This window comes from Saprolegnia diclina, assembly GCF_000281045.1.
Source record: "Saprolegnia diclina VS20 unplaced genomic scaffold supercont1.96, whole genome shotgun sequence".
In the NCBI taxonomy this organism is placed as follows: domain Eukaryota; phylum Oomycota; class Saprolegniomycetes; order Saprolegniales; family Saprolegniaceae; genus Saprolegnia; species Saprolegnia diclina.
Genome location: NW_008246163.1, coordinates 60,440 through 80,472, shown reverse-complemented (window position 1 = coordinate 80,472; position 20,033 = coordinate 60,440). Strand labels below are relative to the sequence as shown.

The window sequence follows — 20,033 nt, the reverse complement described above, 5'->3', positions numbered from 1 at the left end:
AGTTGTTTTTGTAGCGAGTATATTTGGACACTATTAATAGTATGATTTACACGAAACTGTTGTTGGACTTTCGTCTCAAAGCATGTTGCAGCGACCTGGCTAAGCCGTCGCGGAGGCGAGGTGCATCGATGGCACATGCGGGAATGATTTGGTCGCGATGCCAGGCGTCGTTCTAGTGCGTTCGTCATGTAAAAGAGACACATCGTTCGGGTATTGAGCTAATGCTGAAGGTGCATCGTGGTCAAGAACGCGGCGCGAATGGCGGCCACCAATACCGTTGGACCGTCCATCAGTTTCTAGTAGATGTTACAAACTTGGAATGGAACCCTAACCGCAGTGTCGTTCCAGTATCCGACGACGTAAATGAAATCAAGGGCGTACGCATAGCCCAGCCTTAACGCGTAGTATAACAAAGTTGCTCGTGACAAAGTGGCGTTGGTGCATCCATGTTCACAAAGGCGCACAGGTACTTTGCGCTGGCGCACAACGCTGATACCACTTGTACAGTTACTTGCTACCCTACGGTCATTTTGCGCGAATGGTCGAAGCGTCGGTTCCCGAGGCCACTGAAGGTCGTGATCCATTGACTTATATATGAAGTGTTTCGCGTTATCTTCATACTTACACATAGACTTCGCATACGTAGAGACTAGCAATCTCCTTCTTCTTCATTCGCTCGCCGGTCCGGGCCGTGGCTGCGCAGGCGGCGGCGCGGGGGCTCGTCTGTCGTCGCCCTACGACGCTTGTGGCCGCGGGCGAGGCTTTGACTTTTACTTCAAGCAAAAAAAAGAGGTCTTCTTGTCTGAGACTACACGTTAGCCTTGGGACGCGATATCAATTTGCTTTTGAGACCGGTGTTCCATGAGTGGAAGATGCAGCTGGCGAATGAGAACTGCCCGTGCGGTCAACAGCAAAACGAGCAAGCGGTTTCGATGATTTCGAAACAATCCGAGTGTTTGCCCCGACGACTACATTGCTATACATCTGAAATCGACTAGGTACCTATGCGCATGCGCGTGCAGTCTGTTGATGCAAACACCTGTTTGGTGTTTAAGGTTGTAAAGACTATTTTTTAAACTATACCACTAATTTACGCCGAGTGGCGGGCGCAGAAGCGCGCAATACGGTCGTACGCCTCGCCGAGCTTGGCCTGGGGCGCCGAAAAGACGACGCGGAAGTAGTTGTCAATGCCAAAGCACTGACCCGGCAGCACGAGGACGCTCTCTTCGCTGAGCAGCTTTTGTGTAAAGTCAAAGTCGTCGGCAATGTCCTTGAGGATCGCCGTGTCGATGCCTACCATGACGTACATGGCGCCCTGGGGCACGACCACCTTGAGGCCGCGGATCTTGGCGAGCGCCGTCAGCGTAAACTGCGCGTTGGCCTCGAGCACATCATAGTAAGATTTTTTGAACGCCGAGAGCGACTTCTCCTCCGGCGAGCCTTTTGTCGGCGTGAGCACAGTCGGAATCGCCGACTGCACGAGCGAGTTGGCGCCGAGGATGAGCGTCGAGAGCTTGAAGTACGCGTCGCGAATATCCGCGAGCACATTGTTGCGGTCGTGGACCGCGATCCAGCCCACGCGCCAGCCGGGCACAGCAAAGAGCTTGGCCAAGCCCGCGCACGAGATGACGGGCACGGTCGTTGTGAGCGACGCCATCGGGTAAAACACCGAGTCGCCAAACGTCATGTCGCCGTAAATCTCGTCGGCGATGATGGGCACATGGTGCGCCTCGGCGACACCAAGGATGCCGTTCAGATGGGCCTTGGAGTAGACGCTGCCGCACGGGTTGCTCGGGTTGTTGACGAGGATCGCGCGCGTCTTGCTGTCGATGAGCGACGCCATTTGCGTCAAGTCGGCCTCCCAGTTGCGCTCCGGCACGAGGTCGTAATACCGCGTCTCAATCTTGTGCGCGTCGCAAATGACCTGGTAGAGCGAAAACGCCGGCTTGGGCAAGAGAATATTCTCGCCCGGGTTGACAAGACCCGTGATCGCAATGTCGAGCGCACCGGAGCCGCCGCTCGCAATGATAATGTCGTCTTTCGTCAGCGGGTGCGTGACCGGGTGGCCGTACGCGGTCGCGATCGCCGCGCGCGCAGCCTCGGTACCCGCCGAGTGGATGTACCCGTTGTGCTTGACCGAGCGCACGTTGGCGACGACGGCTTCCGTGAGCACGTCCGGGCAGTTGAGGTTGCCAAAGACGGTCGGGTCGCCGAGCGAGAGGCGAATGAGCTCCTTGTCCGAGTGCGCGGGCATCTTGATGTTGTCGACGATCTTGCGGATCGGGTTGGACGTGTTGGCCGCGAGGTGCGACGGCGCCATGCGCGTCCAGCTGCCCTTGGTCGTCGTCGTCTTGGTCGTCATCTGCGCGCTGTGCGAACGATCGTAGAATGGCATCTTAGGCCAAGGGCCGCGCCGTATTTGTAAACACGCGCGCGGTTTGTAAACTGACGGCGGCGCTTGAAGTTTCGAATTGTAGATCCATCATCACCAGGTTGCACTTTCGGGACGTGAAAATCATTCGTTTAGCTTGATATTTGTATGGACGTGGGATTTTGGTGGCGAGTGAGAAACGGTGTGGATACGCGCACGCCATTTTACCCGGCGTTGGGAGAGATTTTGGGACGCCATCTTGCGCGCTCGCTGGACCCGCTGCCCCACTGTGCTTGCATGCCTACTGTTACGGCGCACCAACAATGCAGTGGTATTGACTATGATTTGCATCACGTTTATAAGGCATCAGGATAGCATCCTTGCGATAGAAGAGAGATAAAGGATCAATGTAATAATGATGCGGGTATATCCCACCCATCGACGTGCGTCCACCGTATACAGCAGGTTTACGGGCGAAACCATGGGCCATCCGAGGCGTCCATGTATCGACACCGTCGCGTGAGTGGTCGAGGGCGGTTCGTTACGCTTGGGGTGATGACCAATAATGGAGTCACTATCGGCAGCGTCCACCAGCACCGTCGGAGCATCCAGATCGGTTTTGAGCGCCTCCGATTGGCTTTCACGTGCGCTGCAATTGATGCTACCGATGGGGCAGCAGGAATGCAATGGAGCGGGCTGCCGGTAATCGTCCCGAGTTGCGCAAGGCAATTAGGTGGCGTTGGTTTAGCCGTGTGAAAAAGACCGTTTTTTTACTCGTCGCTTTGGCCACATCCGGATACGGAACACTCGCACGTGGCACGTGGTGACGCATTCGATCTGGCGCCAACGACCGAGCGCCTTCGATGCATGCACTTGGAAAGGGTGTCCCACGCCATGACACGAAGGCCTTCGCCATGCCGGTGTCATTCACCATACCGAGGACGCTCGGGATCGAGGCGCCAAGTCGAGCTGCGCTGGACCTAAAGCTACTGGGGTCTGGCAGCAATCAAGTGGCACCGGGCTGCAATGCAGTGCGGCCTTGAACGCCGAGGTAGAAACGAGGTCCATGGCGGTCCACATGACGTCTTGCAAGCAATGTCTTGAGATGTTTGTGCATTCCACACTCGAGCGTTCACTTGACGGGACGTCACCATCCCAAGTTGGGATGGTGTCATCCCTTGGTATTCCCAAGGCGACTCCACGTACCAGTTTCTTGCGTCTTGAACTTTAGCGAGGGCGATTCGTTCGATATTAGAACATGGGCGTGCTTCTTCGATCGCGTAACTACTGAATCCGCCACGATGGACGCCATGTGCAGCAAGCACTCGCGGGGGCGGCGCGTCGCCCTCAGTGTCTTCATCGGTCTCACGCTTCTCGTCGGGCTGCTCCTCGTCCTCGTGCTCTCCAACGTCTTTGCCGTGCCGGGCGACACCCGTGACAGCTACATCGAGATTTGCATTCAAATACTCAACGCGACGCTGACCTTGGCCGCGCTCATGGTGCACCCCTCGCGCTTGGTCACGCTGCTGCGGCTCCTCATGTATTCGTCGTCGAGCGACATGCGCGCCGAAGCGAGGATCCAAGCGGCGTTCCCGTCGCTCCCCGTCGAGTTTATGGACCAAGAGAACCCGCAGGGCATCAACGTCCCGATGCGCAAGCTCGCGTGCCTCATGGCGGTGCTCAACCTCCAGTGCTTTCTGCAGTACCCGATCACGGCCGTCGTGTGGTTTTACCCGTTCAGCGAACGCCCGTACTTTGTCATTGCGCTCGCCCTCGCCTTATCATGCACGTGCACGATCGGCGCCGCCGTGTGGGAGCACCGTATGCACCGCAGCACCGTCCGATACCGAGCCAAGCGCGCCGAGAGTGCGATCGAGCGCTTCTTGGTTGAAGATACGTCGATATAATCACAAAATTGGCACAGCTTGTCTTGTCGATGTTGCGGCATCGTTATCGCATGCACAGACCTTCGACGACCCCAAAGCTTCGTTTGCACTCTTGGATCGACGCGTACAGCAAGCCGTGACGGACGATGATTGCCGATGCCTTTGGGGGCTAACGCAAGAGTGAGGAGGTATTACGGAGCCCGTCGTCGTAGTGCCGCAATTCTTGTCAGGGGGTACACTACGTGATTCAAGCTATGTTTTTGGCACGGAAATGAAACGGAGGCCGCCGCTACTTGGCCCTTCGCGCTTTTTCGATTTCTTCCCAGTAGTCCCGCACAGTCAAACCGGAGCTCGGGTTGGGAGACCAATCAAGTGTGTTGAAGCGTACTAGTACAGACACTGTTGGATCATGGATTCGTTGACTAGGAATTGCAGGGCAGGGCCTTACTTGTGCTGGCAAGTCGTATATCTCTTGCAGTTTGCAGAAAGGACTTTGCGAACGTCGGCGGACTTTCGTTGCCCACGACTGACGGAGGCTTGTAGCCGTTGTTCCGCTGATCGCTGGTCACACCCGTGCATTTCTGTACTTTTGCAGTCCACAAGTTGTATGACAGAACGCTTGGTGCGTTGTTGACTCGACGTCGTCGGATCGTACGCGCCATCGCGCCGCCCTGTCTGGACTAGAACCACACATTACTTGTAGAGGGTCATTGACGTCTCGGCTACTCACACCACACGAGAATCCCAAAGATGAGACAATATCTTCCATACTGGCTAATAGACCATCTATCGTCGTCGTCGTCGTCGTCGATCGACGGCGTCCAGTGGCTGTCGACACTGGACGCACGTGGCGTGCCGTGTTGAAGTGTGCTGGCACCGAGTTATAATATAGATATTTAAATAATAGCTTGTTGTTTGTATGCTTTGCGCGCAATTTAATAAAAGCCCATCATTCGTTCCGTGCAACACCGCCGTCACGATACACTAGATGCACGCAACTGACGTTCAGTTTGGTCGCTGGCCACGGTCCCCTGCGGCCTCGTAAGCTCCGTGCGCAGGGAGCATGCTGCCAAGAGGGCAATCAACGGGATGCAACGCAGGATGCGTTGCCAACGGTGCGATTACGCTAGGTTGTGGAGGGCGGACTGGGCTAAAGGATGGTGCGAATAGACGTGGGAAAAACCCAAGTGGTCGCGTGGGTTATTTTGCGATGGCGTCGGGCGCAGCGCAGTTCGTCGTCGAACCCGCGGACGAGGCCGAGGCCACACAGCTCAAGTGGATCGGTCTCGCCATTGTCGTCGGCTCCGCGATCCTCTCCAACCTCGGCGTCAACGTGCAGAAGCTCTCGCACGTCGGCGAGGAAGGGCGACCGCTCTTCGAGCGCCGGACGTACTACACGCGGCCGCTCTGGATCACGGGCATGGTGCTCGTCATTCTCGGCTCGATCGGCGACTTTGAAGCGCTGGCGTTCGCGCCGCAAGCGCTCGTCGCGGCCGTCGGCGGTGGCTGCACGGTCCTCGCCAACGTCTTCTTTGCGCACCTCTGGCTCGGCCAGCGCCTCACGTGGTACGACACGTCGGGCACCTTCTTCATCATCGTCGGCGTCGTCTTGAGCACGCTTGGGAACCAGCCGGACGCGCAGCTGACGCTGAACGAGCTCGAGGCGCAATTTTGCGGCCTCGAATTCCTCGTCTACTTCACCTTTATGGTACATGCCATCTCTGCGTCCATGGCGAGGCAGCTCAGCGTGCTGTGTAGTGCATCATGCTCTTCTGCATCTTTGGCGAAATCCGGTCCATTGGCCGCAACCAGCGCAAGACGCACGAGTATCTCTACCGGCGCCTGCCCTACTTGTACGCGACCGCGTCTGGCATCTTTGGGTCCTTCTCTGTGCTCCTCGCCAAGGTAGACATCCTCGCTTTTTCCATGTCTCGGGATCCATGTGGCGCCAATATTAGTGTGCGTCGATGCTCCTTCTGCTCACGTTCCAGGGCCAAAACCAGTTCGTGTACCCCACAACGTACCTCTTCGTCGGCGGTACGCGCAGCAATATGTTGAAAATGCTCCTACTCGACTAGGAATGGTGGTGACCCTCGTGCTGCAGACCGATCTGCTCAACCGCGCCATCATGTCGGGCGACACGCTCTCAGTCTTTCCCGTCTTCCAGTGCTTTTGGATTGGGGTACGGTGTGCAGTGTAGGCAGACCGAGGTTGATCGCGTCCTTCTTAGTCGAGCGTCGTGGGCGGCATTGTGTTTTACCGCAAGTTTTATGACTTTCACCTCTTTGAGTGGATTTGCCTCCCGTCCGCCTTGGGCCGTACGTCGCTGATTGCCCTCGTCGCCAGGGTTGGACGCATGGTTTAACGTTTTACCTAGTGATCCTCATTGGCATCTACCTTCTCACGCAGCACGCGAGCGACGACGCCGAGTACGCGTCCATCATGACGTCCGGACGGTTCGGGTCGCTCATGCCGCTGTCGCCGGCGTCCGGCTCGACCATGGGTACGGGCGCCGACCGCCCGATCTTTGGCATGGGATCCTTTCGAAGCAACTCGGTAGGCTACGGCACGCTGACGTCCAAGAAGGACATTAAACTCGGTGCGTCGGACCGCCAAAGCGCCGTCTAAACTAACGCTCTACACCTACTACGAACTCGCAAATTTTCTGCTCGTTGGCAACTTTGTCGTGGTATCAGAATTGGGGCATAAATAGGCTACAGTGCTAGGGCTACGCGGTGCGCGTGCTCATCGGCGGCGTCTCGTCGTTCGGCGCGCGCGGCAGCATCAGCGAGAGCATGCGAAGGAGTGGCGACATGACCACGTCGCTCACATCAATGGGAACTGCCTGTGCCCGCTCCCACCAGACGATCGACTGCAAGAGCGGCGAGACAACGTAGTCGTGCAGTAGGCGCGGCTTGGCGTCGGCGAGCGCGAGGCCATACACGGCCATCGGCGGCGGGTCGTAGTACTCGGTGAGGAGCGCGTCGCGGGTCGTGGCGTGCAGCGGGAGGCCGAGCGCCGTAGGCGAAGCAAAGGCTTGCATCCACGTGGAGGGCTGGCGCGCCTGCTGGAGGACGCGGAGGCCGATGAAGGCTACGAGGCAGAGGAGCGTCCAGGCCAAGGACGCCACGGACGGGCCCAGGAGGAGGAGGTCGGTCGCCATGCGCGTTGGAAAATCCAAAATGCACGTTCGCGGGCGGCAGCTATTTTCGCCAACGCGTTTTGATTGGCGGCGACGGTACGACCTCACCGATGATTGGTTCAAATGCGCGCTGAATGTTGAAGGCACGGGTTGAAGCGAGATTCGACGTCTGGGTACGTGGCCAGTGCGAGAGATGCGCCTGCACTGCGCTGTTTATGGCCGACGAATTGTCTAGAACAAGTACAGCGCTCGTCCCTTGGCAGTATACAACGAATCGCCGATGGCAACCGCGGCTACCGGTGGCGGTTGGACGCCGTTGCAACTTGGCTCTTCCATCAAGCAGCATGGTGGTGAGGCAAGGTTGTCGGCATCTCCGGATGTATCCCGCCTCTGCATTGCTCTCTACGCTGATAGCTAATTGGACTGATAGATGCTCCAAGATATTACTAGTGGTCTATACATAATAGAACGCTGACTAGGGCAAAATTTGCACTCATCTCGCCACCATAGACATGTCGTCTCGCTTACGACGTGCAACGCGGTCGCCGGTACTATTTAATAACGCGGGAGGTTGGCCTGCGAGCTCGTGTCCAGCTCTAGCTTATGGCGTCAAGCGGAGGTGTCGCGAGCGCGGCTCGCTACTAATGGGCATGTAGCGGCCACGTGGAGTGCCAAGATTTGCAACGACCCTGGTCATGACGTGGCGCCCTGACAGCCTTCCGACCTTTGCGTGGTCTGGCAAGCCCGACTCGTTGCCGACTTTCTCACACTGATGAGAAGAGGTGTGTTTACACTCAACGTAGCTCCGAATCCGAGCACGTGGTTCGTCCAAGTCAAGCTCCATTTGTTGCCGCTACTAGGGGCGACAAGGCAGGGTACGGTTGCGCGCGTCGGACTCCATGTATGACCATGTCGTGGATAGGGCACGATACGAAGATGATTATAATAAGTACTCTAGCGTTAGGTGTCTATCTATCTCTCGACGATGTACTTGAATATGGCAATCTGTGCACCTGGTCCGAGCTTGTCATTGCGCTTGCGCCTCGCTCTTGTTTTTACCCAAAGAAGGTCAGAAGCGACGACGCAAAGATCAAAAAGAGGGAGTTGCCCACGACGTCTTGGATCGCCGTCTCCATGGGTCCTACAACATACATGGGTGCGTCGCCTCGAACTCGTCTCTACCTGCGATCGTCGCCGGGTCGTAGTTGAAGTATTTCCCGACAAGCGGCGCCGCCGAGCCCGTGATCGATGCGGTCAAGATCGAGGCAAACTGCGAGACGCCGACGACGACGCCAAACACAACCCACTGCTGCCAGAGGCCCGCAATGACGCCCGTGACGAGGCCCAGCGCGAGCCCCAGGAGCAGCGCCGCCTCGAGCTCGCGGCGCAGCGCGTCGGCCGCGTCATCAAGTGACACGAGACCGAGGGCGAGCGCGCGCGTGACGATGCTCGACGACTGCAAGCCGACGTTGCCAGAGACGGCCGAGATGACGGGCATAAAGGCCATGAGCAGCGGAAACGTCTGCAGCGTGTGCGTATAGCGCGAGATCACGAACGCGACAAAGAGCTCAATGCTGAGCGTCAAGAGGAGCGCAAAGAGCCGTCGGTACGCGCGCTCGGGCGCGGCCATGCGCTGCATCAAGTACGCGTCCGAGGCTGGATCCAGGTTATCGCCTCTCTTTACATCGTCGCCGTCGTCGAGGGCCACGAAGGGACAGTGGGGCCTACATGCGCGCCAACGAGATGAGGACAAAATGGCAACACGCAGTGGCGTACGGCCATGCTCCCATGCTAGCGCCGCTGGAATTTCGAACGGCCATCCAACACGATCCAAAATATCGAAGTCTCAGGCAGTCGTTCCGTGGAACAGGCGGCGGGACCACCGCGTCGGACGGCCATGGCCATGGCGCATGGTACGTCTCGGCAGTATAGTCTCGTAGCGGTAGCCAAAGCGATGAAGAGGTCACGATCCTGGTGGCGAGCATCTCTCGCCGACGCCAGCATGCGCGGCTCGTACCGGCGAGACGGCGGGTGCAGGTAGCAATCCCGGCAAGCCCGTTGACCTCGCCATGGTCAGTGGTCGTAACGCACAGGGAGGCACCGCCGTCACACGTCGTCACGCGCCAGCAATGGGCACGGTCGTGCGAGAGCAGGATCGGCGGTGTGTTCTGGATATCGTCGGAGATGCGACTTGCTGGCCATTTCCATTTTGGAACCGCCTCGACCATGCTTCTACTAGTCGTATCGCTTCTCGTCCTTGTCGTCGCGGGCTCGTCGGCGGCGAATCTACCGAACGCGACCGAGATGGCGACCGTCGTGGCTGCCACCCCCGCCGTCGCTCCGACCGCCGAGGTGCTGAGCTCGAACGCTGTCGCGCTCGCATTGACGGTCGCCGTCGCCGGCGCCGCGCTGCTTCTCGTGCTCCTCGCCCAGCGCAAGCGCCGACAGGCGGCCAATGCGGCCACCTCGATCCTCGTCACCAAGACGCCCGCGCATTCGATTTGGATTTTGTAGTTTTTTAAAAAATAATTGCAGTGTCGTGACGTGGCACGCTCCTCGCTCGCGTTGCCTTTCGGAGCAGAGCGATATTACCACCAAGGCACCTCGCCGTGTCTGTGAGGCGTACAGAGCGAGCGAATATGCAATAACAAATAGGTATCTTTGCTTATAATGAGGTTTGAGCATTCGACGCGGCCATGCCTTCTGGCCGCATGTTGTACTTGTCCAAGAACGACGAGAGCTTCTGCGTCGATTGGGGCGGTGGCATGGGCGCGGCCACGGGCGCGGCCTTCCCGTGCTCGACCCACGCCTGCACGAGCGACGGGTCCGTCATCTGCCACACCTCGGCCGCGTTGTTGGCGAAATGCGCTTCTTGCGCCACGGGCTGCGGCGCGCGCGGCGGCTTCATGAGTGGCGCTTTTGGCGGCTGCGCGGGCGCAAACTTGCGCGGCTTCATCCCTCCAGTCGAGACGGGCGGTGGTAGCGTAAATTCTGGTTGCTTGGCCTCGGGCTCCAGTCGGGCGATCGCTGGCTTGCTTTGCGGCGCGATCGTCGGTTCTGGCACACGTGCTTGGTGTTGCACGGGCGCTTGGTGTTGCACTGGCGGCGGCACGGACTGTCGCACGGGCGTCGGCTCACTGCGCGGCGGCGCCGCAACGGGCGCGCGGACCGGCTTGGGCTCCGACACGGGCGCACGCGTGACGCTCGTATCCATCGATGGGCGACCGGCAAGGGGGGCGTCGATCGAGTGGCGCGGCGCGATCGGCTTGGGCTTGTTGAGCACGCTGCACACGGCGCTGATCCAAGCATCGGCGTCGGCAGCCGACTCGGCGGCGACGGGCAAAAGACGGCCGTTCGTAAATACAAACGCAAACGACGTCGGGCGCTCGGAGGGCTGGATGTCGGCGAGGCGACCGCGGCCAATCTCGGCGCCGCCAATGCGATCGTAGTTGCTCAGATCGGCCCCCGTGAGCACAAAGTACCATTTCTTGGGCCCCTTGGCGTCCATACCAAGCCAGCCGGCGTGCGTCGCGGGCAAGCGGTCCATGGACGGCCGCGGCTTGGGCTCGGGGCGCAGCGCCGCGCTCATGGCGTTGAGGCAGCCCGTGACCTCTTCGCTCGTCTTTGTGTAGATGCGTGTGTGCTTGCCGTCGGCGCCCGTGATGGTCAAACCGTTCTTGACGTCCGTGCTGCGGGCGACGGCCGTCAGCGTCGCCTTGGCCTTCTCCTTCGCGCGCGGGTTGCTCGCTTCTCTGTCGAGGTACACAAGCTGGCGCCCGTGCACGACGAGGTACACCTTCTTCCAGCTCGGGAAGAGCCCACCATGCTTGTGCACCCAGCCTTCCCACGTCGTCGTCGCCATGCTCGTCGAATGCGGCGAAACTCGAAATGGCCATCAGGAGACAGTGCTGTGTGTAGTTTATGTTTTAAACACACGTAGTAACGGTGCCAATGGTTGTGATTGGCCAAAATGTGATTTTTTCCTTGGCCAGATTACGACATCCATGAACCCCAAATTATTATTTGTACCAGCGTGTGTCCAACGCTAGTGTACACTCGCCTCCGTGGCCACGACACAAGTCGCTTGACGGGTATCTAGATGCTACACTATGAGCTGTCTACGCGCTCGTAGTGTACATGCAATGTCGCTGTTTTAGTAAAAAAGACTATGGAACTTGCATCCCATCCCATTCTGAGCACGATCAAGTGATCTTGAACAACCCTACAATCTTGAGCGTCAGGGATCGCTGACTCGCTGTCGTCAAGATCGTTTCCCGTGGCACGTTGCAGGCGATTGTCAAAGACATATTTTGCGGTGGCACACAAATTCACAATCTTTCGATCCATCATTTTTGGCGTCGAACGATCTTCCGTGGATTATCCTAGAACGCCTGCGCAAATTTCGCGCATATTTCGACAATCGAATATGGTTGTGGGCAATCCACTCGACTTCTCGAGATATCTACCTCGCTGTACATCTATCTACCTACGTCTCCTTGGCTGCACGTAGTCGGGTTGCCCACTTGGACATGCTCGATCGCGGACTCTCTTGGTTGCGCTTCGAAACTGGGACTTGGTTTCGTGTTTAAAACACGAAATTCGGTCTGTACAAAACACAGCGGGCCTCTACCGCTTGCGTCTTTCTGCAGCCGATTGTGAGATTGTGTTGTGGCAACACAATCCGTCGTGCTTGTCGAGACATTTGTCAACCGCACATGTGCAGTGCCATGAACCTTTCTCCCATCAACCTCGCGATTCCTCAATTGTCGATCGAGCCAAGGTGTCGAAGGTTTGGTCCTTCGACGACCAACATTCACGGGCCAGTCATCACGGAGCAACGCGACTCGGGTTGCTACGACCAGACAAACTGTCTACTAAGTCCCGTATTTTGCATACACTCTTTGGGATATCAGCGATTGAATGGATACGCTTGACGAACTTTATATGTCGACAACTATTAATAATACGATGGCGGTTCGCAGACGCTGCGATGTACTAACTAAGTCCTGTGTCCCATCGCCCCAAGTGCAGCGTGCAAGGAGGACATACTAACAGGGTGTCGTAATGGCAGCTATTTAATAATCGGATCAACCGTTCTTTGCACCTCGCTTCCCAAGACACTGTGTCAAAGGTTACACGACAAAATCGAGGGACGTGTGGCGCGCCAAGAGAGCGATTCAACATCGCTTTCAGCGCTTCCATCATTGACGCAGCGCCACAGTTTGAGTCTTCGAAGAGTCTTAAAGCACTGCACAGCGACTATTGCGAAGTTATTTTCCAAGAAAGAGCGGGCAGGAAGAGCTACCGCGTCGACTAAAAGCGGCAATACGTGACTATATATGGTATGTACCACATATAAATACTGCAAACGGTGCAGCTCCCACTGTACGCTTCGAACGCCGACGCGACGCCGCCTTACGTGCTCTACACATGATAGTTTGTCATCATGCCAAGTCCGAGCGATTTCATTTTGGAATGTGTTTCAGTCGACAGCGTCGGCTCGCATCGGCACGCCCACGTTGGCGTGGCCATGATTGGTGGAAAATAGAGAAAATTGGCCAATAGCAAAGCGGAACACGAGATTCCACTGCCTCTTGGATGCTGCGCAGCGCCAAAACACACTTCAGAATGAAATCGCTCAAAATTGACGCAACGATAGCAGGACCTTCGAGGTTCTAGAATGCTGAGCTACGTCGGCGTTCGAGGCGTAGAGCAGAGTCTAGTCGTTGCCCAAGTTTATTTGTGGCATATGCCAAAATGTGAACATGTAGACGTATTTAGATGGGCGTCTTCGATGAAAGGTGCTTGTCAACCTTGTTGCGTTGCGTTTCAAAACTACCCCGACCTGGGACGTTGATACGTGGGAGGGTCAAGGCATTCTGCGCCGCGTAGGCCGTCCACTCATACAAATGGTGAGCCTCGATCGCCCTGCTCGACCGAAGAAGAGCTTAAACTTCACGCAGTAAACACACCCGGCTAGCTATGCCGCTTTACTCGGAACGCCGATTTGGCCTGGTACATTGGGCGCCCCTGAGTGACACGAATATACCAGCACCTACCAAAGATGAGCGATTTCACTCTGAACTGATGTTTGGCCTGTCTGCACTGCCTCCTACCGGGTGCCAAATTAAACGATCTTTTGCGTACTTGGTACTGGTTCTGCCTCTATATACAGCGATAGCTAAACAATTATGAAATACGATGGTTGTATGTGCTACATACAAGCGTGAAGGATCGCTCTGCAACTTCATCAAACGCATCTTCGCGCCAAAATGCCGCTGCACGTATCCGGCAGTTTTCCGGATCGTAGGCAGGCTTTCCGGTTGAAGGTACCATTTCCGGATAACGAGCCAAGACAGCAGCATTTCCAAATTGGACCAAGCCGCGAGAATGGGACGCTATACCACGGACCTGGCGAGTCCGGCCTTTGACGGGCCCAAGACGCGACGCGCGTGCATGTCGCCCGTGTCCTCCGACGATGAAGATGGCGACCGCTTTGACTTTGAGCCGCGCAAGCGAGCGCGCTCGGCCAAGCCGCCGGCCAAGGTACCCGCGACCTGCACCTTGCCTTGCCTATGTACCTTGATGCGTAGCGGGCCAAGACGACGAAGCGGTCAGCCGCCAAGAAGACCAAGGATGCGCCAGCGCCTTTCGTCGCGTACCTCGTCGAGTCGCTCAAGGAGAGCGTCCAGGCCAAGCTGAGCTTTGCTTTTGGCTTTGGCCTTGGCTCGATCATCCCGCTGCCGACCGGCGACGAGTGGACCGACGACAAGACCAAGCAGCTTGCCGAGTGGCTTGAATCGCTTGGGTTCACGGCGCACAAGAGCACGAACGTATATCGGATCTCGAACAAGCAGGCTGCGACCTTGTTGAAGTCGTTGCAGCCGACGGTCCAGCCCCACGCCATGTACTGCGTCATCTCCCGGTATGCATCTTCCATGACCCACCGTCTCTAGGAGCGAGTCGACCAAGGCGTACATCAACAACTTTGCACTGCCGCTCGACGAATCGCTCGAGTTTGTCACTGCGCCAATTGCACCGACGCCGATTGCCCCGACGCCCGCTGGACCGTCGCCCCTGGCCGTGCGTCCATCTCTGACAGTAACGTCGAACCCGCGTTTGCATTGGGGCACGTCGCCCATCTTGCCCGCGCGACTCGGTCGCCACCGCCTCAGCGTCGATCCGAGTCCGATCACCAAGATCTCGCCGCAGCTCGACGAGCACTCGCTGGACGTATCGTTTGAAGTCGACGATGACGACGAGAGCGAGGTTGTCGTCGCCAAGCGCATTAGCTTTGGCGCGTTTACGGCCAAGCACGCCAAGCCCGCTCCGGTCGCCGGCGGCGCCATCTCGCCGATCCGAGAAGAAACCAGCAGCACCGACACATCGCTGCATGCGGCTCTGTCGCGCTCGCACCTCCACGATGACGCCAACGTCTCGTTCTCGCTCCTCAACCTCTCGCGGGACCAAATGGCGTTTGTGCAGACGAAGCGCCAGCGCAACCACCAGCGCCGCTTGTCGTTCTTTGAGCACGCCCCTCGGCGGTCATCGTTCTTTGTGCCATCGACGGTCGTGTGCACGCCAACGGTCTTGCCGGACGGCGTCGCAACACTCGTCTTGTCGTCGGGCTTTCTCAACATGACGCATGAGGTCGCGAGCGTCAGCAAGCACTGGCACCACACGTGCTCAGCGTACGACCGACTCTTGCTGTCGACTGTGTGATGCAAGACGTTCGTAGGGTGCGCGCATGGACCCGAGCCGACTACAAGGCGTACGCACGCTCTTCTGGACGGCGTGCGTGCTTACCACTGGAATAGGCTACCGCTGGTGGAGGGTTCGTTGACGGAAGCGTACCCGCGCGGCCAGTTCCTTGCCGACGGCGCCTACAAGCGCGTGTACAAGGTAGCACTTGCTGCTGTGATGTATCCATGTTGGAATGTACTTTATCCATATGTATAGGTCCATGCATCGGCGGCCAACCGGGAAGAAGCCATGAGCGTCATGGACGTGCGCGCGATCGAGGAGTTGGGAAACGAAGTACGTTGGTGTCGGTCTCTTTCCCAGTGTTGAACCATTCTTTAGCACATTGTCCAGCAAGAGATTGCAACGTCGCTGCTCGTGTCGGACCTCGTCGCGGCCAACGTGTGCCCCAACTTTGTCCGCGTGCACCAAGTACTGCTTGCCAATGCGGCCGCGCCTGCTGTCTGGGGCGGTCCGCCGGTGCGTCTTTGCGGCTTGTGAGCCATCTCCTGTTGACGTGTGGTCGTGTAGCCGACGACGGAAGCCAATGGTCGGTTCCTCTACACCTGCATGGAGCTCTGCGATGGCGGCAACGTCGAGGACTACCTTCGCACCCACGGGTCCCTTGACGCGCACGACGTGGTCGCCTACTTTTTTCAAATGTGCTTTGCGCTCTACACGGGCCGGGCGACGCTTGGGCTCCGGCACTTTGACATCAAGGTGAGGATGCTATTGCAGGCAAATCAACCAATCGCATCGTAGTTGCTCAACTTTTTCCTCCAATCCCACGACGCGGGGGTCGTCGCGTACGAGTTTGACGGCGCCACGTACACGCTCGCGGCCAGCGCGTGGGTCAAGCTCGCAGATTTCGGGTCGGCGACCACCGAAGAAGGCTCGCTGACAGCCCCCATTGGGGTTGAGCACGTACGTTCATTTTTCCTCGAGTTGTACAATGTACGATGGTCGATCTATGGACAGTGGACCACATATGAGAACGCGCCGATCGAGTTTTTCGTCGACGGCGACGACGCGCTCCAGGGGTATGCGGTCGATACGTTTGCTTTGGGCTTGTGCCTACTGCACCTCGCCACCGGCAGGTACTTGGCGAAGCATGGGTCTGATGGTCACTCACAACCTGCTGTAGTCTGCCCTACGAAGAGCTCTTGGCTGACGTTGTGTGCCCCAAAGGTCTCAAGGCGACCCTCCTCCGTCTCTGGAAGGTAGGACGTTTATGGTGCTATGTTCTTCGATTTCAATTTTTGGGGCTAGGTGAAACGTGCCAAGAAGGGTGCGCCGTCCTTCTCGATCCTTCAGAAAGTACTGCGGCGTGACGCCAGCCACAGCGACGTGCTCTGCGACACGTTGTATCGGTACTGCGTGCTCTTTGGCCTGGCGTCGCTCCAGAGTACGTCGGGTGTTGCGACCGCACTCCGATCGCAGCTGCTCGGAAAGACCAACGCACGCCGCCTGTCGCCCGACGCCAAGCAGTTTTGCGCCGACGTCGGCGCATATTCGCTCGCAACGGGATCCCACCCGGCAGTGGCGGCTGCCCGCGCCCGCCTCGTGGCCATCGACGGCCTCAATCTGCTTGAGTCACTCGTGGACTTTGCACCGGCGCGCCGCCCGAGCCTCAAGCGGGTGCTCGCCGCCGACATCTTTGCGACGCTCCGCGTAGCCACGACGACGACACCGGACGTATTGGTTGCCACGTACAAGACGGCGGTCGTCGACGTCTAAGGTCGTGATGGCATTTTGATAATTTGATACTTTGGTACATTGAAACAAGGTGCATCGGAGGATAAGGGCGCCCTTATCCTGCGAATGGTTGCCCTTGGAGCGAATTCAAATCGCTGGCGGGGCGTCGATAAGAGCGCGCGGAGGAGCACGCTCGCCACCGCCGGTGACAGAGCCGGTGACAGAGCTGGTGGCTGGACCACCGCATAGCGACGCAGCTTGGCCCGCCGATCGACGTGTTGTAGGCGCTCAACGGTCGGTCGCCCATCGTCTCGGGCTGTGCTATCTCGGGGTGCCTTGCCGTAAGCTGCACCCTTGGTGGTTGATGGGATATTGGAAAGCAATTGAGCAGAGTTCGTTCTAGCTAGGTACACCTAACCTGCTCCTTCTTCTAGCTGGAGTTGACTATGGTACACCATACTGTCTGGGAACGCGTATCGACTGGGAACGCGTATCGCACTGTGGCTTTCATTATGGGTGGCGGCCGCGCTTGTGTTGGGTGTCGTTGTACAGTCGCGGTACCGTAGCCAAGGTCGTTGTGCGTCGGTTGGTCGGGGTAGCTGTTCACGACATGCCTAGCGTTAGTGAAGTAGCGCCTGCGTCAAACAGCACAAAGCATCTTGGTACCTGTGCGCTCCGCCTCCTGCTTTTTTGTCTTGTCTCGGGACTTCTTCGGGGGCCGTTTTTTCTTCCCTCGCTTTCTTCCCTTGCACAAACGCATGTATCTTTCCGGATATTTGATGCGTTTCTAGAGAACAATTATCCTTCCCAAGATGGAAAATGTCAAAACGGGGTCAATGGAACCACAACGGGGTAGATTGCATAAAAATATGCAGACTTGGTGTTACTATGCTGTGGCACGTATGGCACGCGTCGGCGTCTTCCCATACCTCTCCTCCTACGCCTTTTTACCCGCAAAGAAGACCTCTACTACAATCCTCTACCCTACCGCAACACTTCATATCACCTGGATCTCCTCTTCCCTGCGACTACCTTGCCAAGCAGCCCCGAATGCCTGCTAGGAACTTAAGTGAACGGTTATTTTTCTATATATTCCTGTTTTGACGCAGCTTTTCCCAAACACCCCCCGTTTTGTCATTGTCTCGTCCAATCACCTGTCTTGCCCAACTGACGACTCGTGCCCCAACCGACTGGAACCCACTTCGGTTTTTCCACGCTGCGCACGAAGACGCTGGTCCTTGAGCCGCCACGGTCGAGTACTTCTGCGCCCGTTCGGGATCGACGGACCTCCCCCGATGGTATTGGACCTTCGGGACCATAGACCATCGTTACGGCTGGGCTGTCGTGACCGAGCTCGTAGTCATGACCACGACCGGGCCAAATGGCCAGTCTCTTTGTGCGTAGCTAGTGCCTGCCTCGACCACGCTTGCCACGCGCCGCACCCAGGTACCTCGACTTGCACATCTGTCTTGATTGATCTTTAGGGATGACTCTCCTTCAATTGCAGCCTCCGATCCAAGCCAACGCTGCGCGCTCGATCCAAGCCAACGCTGCGCGCTCGATGCGCGATTTAACTTGGTCGGCATACCGTGTGTTGTGTTATTTAGCATCGCAACTAGTGAGTTGGTTGCCACCATTTGCACGGTTAGAGATGGTGGGAAATGGACGGTAAGTGCTGACGACCTGCAGCACTCAGTCGTCGGGATGTCACGGTAGCGCGGGACCAGCTCCACCAACCGTGTGTGGACGGTCGAGGACCAGGTTGGCTTTGCGCCTGCGCGAACCGTGCCCAGTCACTCGACGCGCTCATCTCTCAGACCAACCGCCCAACGACTTGGTCGAGGCAGGTGCACGTTGCAATCAAGCCACGGGGCTTGGATGACGACAAACAGAGACGAGGTAGGCTCTGGATGATGCCATTGGTTGAAAAGCGATCTTTTTCACGTGATGCCATTGGCGCAAATCGAAGCAACATTTGGGCCAATCAAAAACAAGAATAGCACGCTGCCGTCAGCTTGAGAAAAGGTGCTCAACCAAGGTGCTCAACCAAGCAAGGATGTTGGACTTTTTGGCACCCCGTCCTCCAAGAGTCGTCGGCATCTTTTGGATGTCACGAGCTTTGCGCGGCGTGGGACAACCGTTCGATTTCGCGTTGGGATGCGGCACAACCGTTGGTAATCGTTGAAATTGCAACTGAGAATTCGGTTGACGTTCGCGCCAACGCATCCTGTCGACGCGTGATCCCATGGTCGCCTGATTGTGGCCAAGGTGACGTGGTCGTCCATGAACGGTGGAGCTCAAACATGCCTCAGTCTCGCAACAGAGTCCGATTTCATTGTTTTATCGTACCATTACAAGGCGAGGACGAACCAAATACCACAGAAGTCTTCGGTACAACCATTATCAACCATGCCTTGCCCATGGCCGCCGTCGGACTTGGTCGCTCGGTCGCGCCGAAGTCGGCTCTGTTCGACGTCGCCTTGCGTACACGTCCAAGCAGGTGGTTTGACATGTGATCACAGCCCACCACACGCCGCGTCAACGCAAAGATCGCGCCCCGTCCGAAAGGTCACGACGTGTTCACTCAATCAACGGCGATCGCTCATCGTCGGCGGCGCGCGCCATTCTGGTTGTCACTTTTGATTTTACCACCAACGACTCAACAACCATGACCTTTCCCACATTGAAGCTCACGTACTTCGACATGACTGGCCGCGCCGAGCTCGTGCGCCTGGCGCTGCACGCGGGTGGCATCCCGTTCGAGGACGAGCGCCTCACGCGCGAACAGTTTGGCGCGGTCAAGCCGACGCTGCCGTTCAAGCAGGTGCCGACGCTCACGGTCGACGGCGTCGTCATGGCCCAGTCGCATGCGATGGCGCGCTACGCCGGCCGCCTCTCGGGCCTCTACCCGACCGAAGCGCTCGAGGCGTTCCGTGTCGACGAGCTTCTCGCGGCCTCGGACGACACGCTCGCCAAGCTCATGCCGTCGTTCCGCGAACAAGACCCGGCCAAGCGTCTCGCACTCCGCGAAGAAGCCGCTGCGGGTCCGCTTCCGGAGCACTTTGCGTGCATCGAGGCGCGTCTGCCATTGACGGGCACGTACTTTCTCGGCGAGAAGCTCTCGATCGCGGACCTCGAGCTCTACGGCGCGCGCAAGATGATGGCGTCCGGCTGGCTCGACGGCATTCCGACGACGATC

The 20,033-nt window shown here is 57.7% G+C and overlaps 9 protein-coding genes across 9 annotated transcripts in view; 5 read left to right on the top strand and 4 right to left on the bottom strand.

Moving 5' to 3' along the window:
* Nucleotides 1-1,017: 1,017 nt before the first annotated feature.
* On the bottom strand, nt 1,018-2,457 carry SDRG_15607 (hypothetical protein). Its single transcript, XM_008621785.1, has one exon. It carries the CDS (start codon nt 2,393-2,395, stop codon nt 1,091-1,093), a length of 1,305 nt encoding a protein of 434 aa, XP_008620007.1. The 5' UTR covers nt 2,396-2,457; the 3' UTR covers nt 1,018-1,090.
* A 1,176-nt stretch (nt 2,458-3,633) lies between these two features.
* Nucleotides 3,634-4,353, top strand: SDRG_15606 (hypothetical protein). The gene has a single exon (XM_008621784.1). It carries the CDS (start codon nt 3,673-3,675, stop codon nt 4,276-4,278), a length of 606 nt encoding a protein of 201 aa, XP_008620006.1. The 5' UTR covers nt 3,634-3,672; the 3' UTR covers nt 4,279-4,353.
* Nucleotides 4,354-5,467: 1,114 nt separating this feature from the next.
* Nucleotides 5,468-6,936, top strand: SDRG_15605 (hypothetical protein; the record flags this gene model as incomplete). The annotated part of the gene is made up of 6 exons (XM_008621783.1): nt 5,468-5,965; nt 6,016-6,162; nt 6,216-6,294; nt 6,336-6,439; nt 6,488-6,575; nt 6,635-6,936. 6 exons carry the CDS (start codon nt 5,468-5,470, stop codon nt 6,883-6,885), a joined length of 1,167 nt encoding a protein of 388 aa, XP_008620005.1. The 3' UTR covers nt 6,886-6,936.
* A 49-nt stretch (nt 6,937-6,985) lies between these two features.
* Nucleotides 6,986-7,420, bottom strand: SDRG_15604 (hypothetical protein; the record flags this gene model as incomplete). Its single annotated transcript, XM_008621782.1, has 1 exon — nt 6,986-7,420. The coding sequence occupies one exon, from the start codon at nt 7,418-7,420 to the stop codon at nt 6,986-6,988; it is 435 nt and encodes a 144-aa protein (XP_008620004.1).
* Nucleotides 7,421-8,323: 903 nt separating this feature from the next.
* Nucleotides 8,324-9,267, bottom strand: SDRG_15603 (hypothetical protein). The gene is made up of 3 exons (XM_008621781.1): nt 9,176-9,267; nt 8,582-9,123; nt 8,324-8,540 (listed from the first exon to the last, which is right to left on the bottom strand). The coding sequence occupies exons 1-3, from the start codon at nt 9,217-9,219 to the stop codon at nt 8,455-8,457; spliced, it is 672 nt and encodes a 223-aa protein (XP_008620003.1). The 5' UTR covers nt 9,220-9,267; the 3' UTR covers nt 8,324-8,454.
* A 29-nt stretch (nt 9,268-9,296) lies between these two features.
* On the top strand, nt 9,297-9,913 carry SDRG_15602 (hypothetical protein; the record flags this gene model as incomplete). The annotated part of the gene is made up of 2 exons (XM_008621780.1): nt 9,297-9,312; nt 9,639-9,913. 2 exons carry the CDS (start codon nt 9,297-9,299, stop codon nt 9,911-9,913), a joined length of 291 nt encoding a protein of 96 aa, XP_008620002.1.
* A 124-nt stretch (nt 9,914-10,037) lies between these two features.
* Nucleotides 10,038-11,277, bottom strand: SDRG_15601 (hypothetical protein). The gene has a single exon (XM_008621779.1). It carries the CDS (start codon nt 11,259-11,261, stop codon nt 10,065-10,067), a length of 1,197 nt encoding a protein of 398 aa, XP_008620001.1. The 5' UTR covers nt 11,262-11,277; the 3' UTR covers nt 10,038-10,064.
* A 2,478-nt stretch (nt 11,278-13,755) lies between these two features.
* Nucleotides 13,756-16,923, top strand: SDRG_15600 (serine/threonine protein kinase). The gene is made up of 12 exons (XM_008621778.1): nt 13,756-13,945; nt 13,993-14,306; nt 14,356-15,090; nt 15,138-15,170; nt 15,217-15,301; nt 15,359-15,436; nt 15,482-15,619; nt 15,671-15,859; nt 15,902-16,063; nt 16,118-16,236; nt 16,284-16,359; nt 16,409-16,923. The coding sequence occupies exons 1-12, from the start codon at nt 13,790-13,792 to the stop codon at nt 16,874-16,876; spliced, it is 2,553 nt and encodes an 850-aa protein (XP_008620000.1). The 5' UTR covers nt 13,756-13,789; the 3' UTR covers nt 16,877-16,923.
* A 2,579-nt stretch (nt 16,924-19,502) lies between these two features.
* Nucleotides 19,503-20,033, top strand: part of SDRG_15599 (hypothetical protein) — a gene marked incomplete at both ends in the record, with an annotated part of 965 nt that continues 434 nt past the window's right edge. The window contains one exon of the mRNA XM_008621777.1: nt 19,503-19,999. Coding sequence (XP_008619999.1) covers nt 19,503-19,999 — 497 coding nt within the window. The remainder of the gene's footprint in view (nt 20,000-20,033) is intronic.

Bases quoted from the DNA above. Each gene is read 5' to 3' on its own strand.
- SDRG_15607 (XM_008621785.1), bottom strand. From the start codon at position 2,395: ATGCCATTCTACGATCGTTCGCACAGCGCGCAGATGACGACCAAGACG.
- SDRG_15600 (XM_008621778.1), top strand. From the start codon at position 13,790: ATGGGACGCTATACCACGGACCTGGCGAGTCCGGCCTTTGACGGGCCC. The intron at 15,171-15,216 runs GTACGCACGCTC...CCACTGGAATAG, and splicing joins ACCCGAGCCGACTACAAGGC to GCTACCGCTGGTGGAGGGTT. The intron at 16,237-16,283 runs GTACTTGGCGAA...AACCTGCTGTAG, and splicing joins CTGCACCTCGCCACCGGCAG to TCTGCCCTACGAAGAGCTCT.
- SDRG_15601 (XM_008621779.1), bottom strand. From the start codon at position 11,261: ATGGCGACGACGACGTGGGAAGGCTGGGTGCACAAGCATGGTGGGCTC.
- SDRG_15603 (XM_008621781.1), bottom strand. From the start codon at position 9,219: ATGGCCGTTCGAAATTCCAGCGGCGCTAGCATGGGAGCATGGCC. The intron at 9,124-9,175 runs GTACGCCACTGC...GCGCGCATGTAG, and splicing joins GCTAGCATGGGAGCATGGCC to GCCCCACTGTCCCTTCGTGG. The intron at 8,541-8,581 runs GTAGAGACGAGT...TGTATGTTGTAG, and splicing joins CGACCCGGCGACGATCGCAG to GACCCATGGAGACGGCGATC.
- SDRG_15606 (XM_008621784.1), top strand. From the start codon at position 3,673: ATGGACGCCATGTGCAGCAAGCACTCGCGGGGGCGGCGCGTCGCCCTC.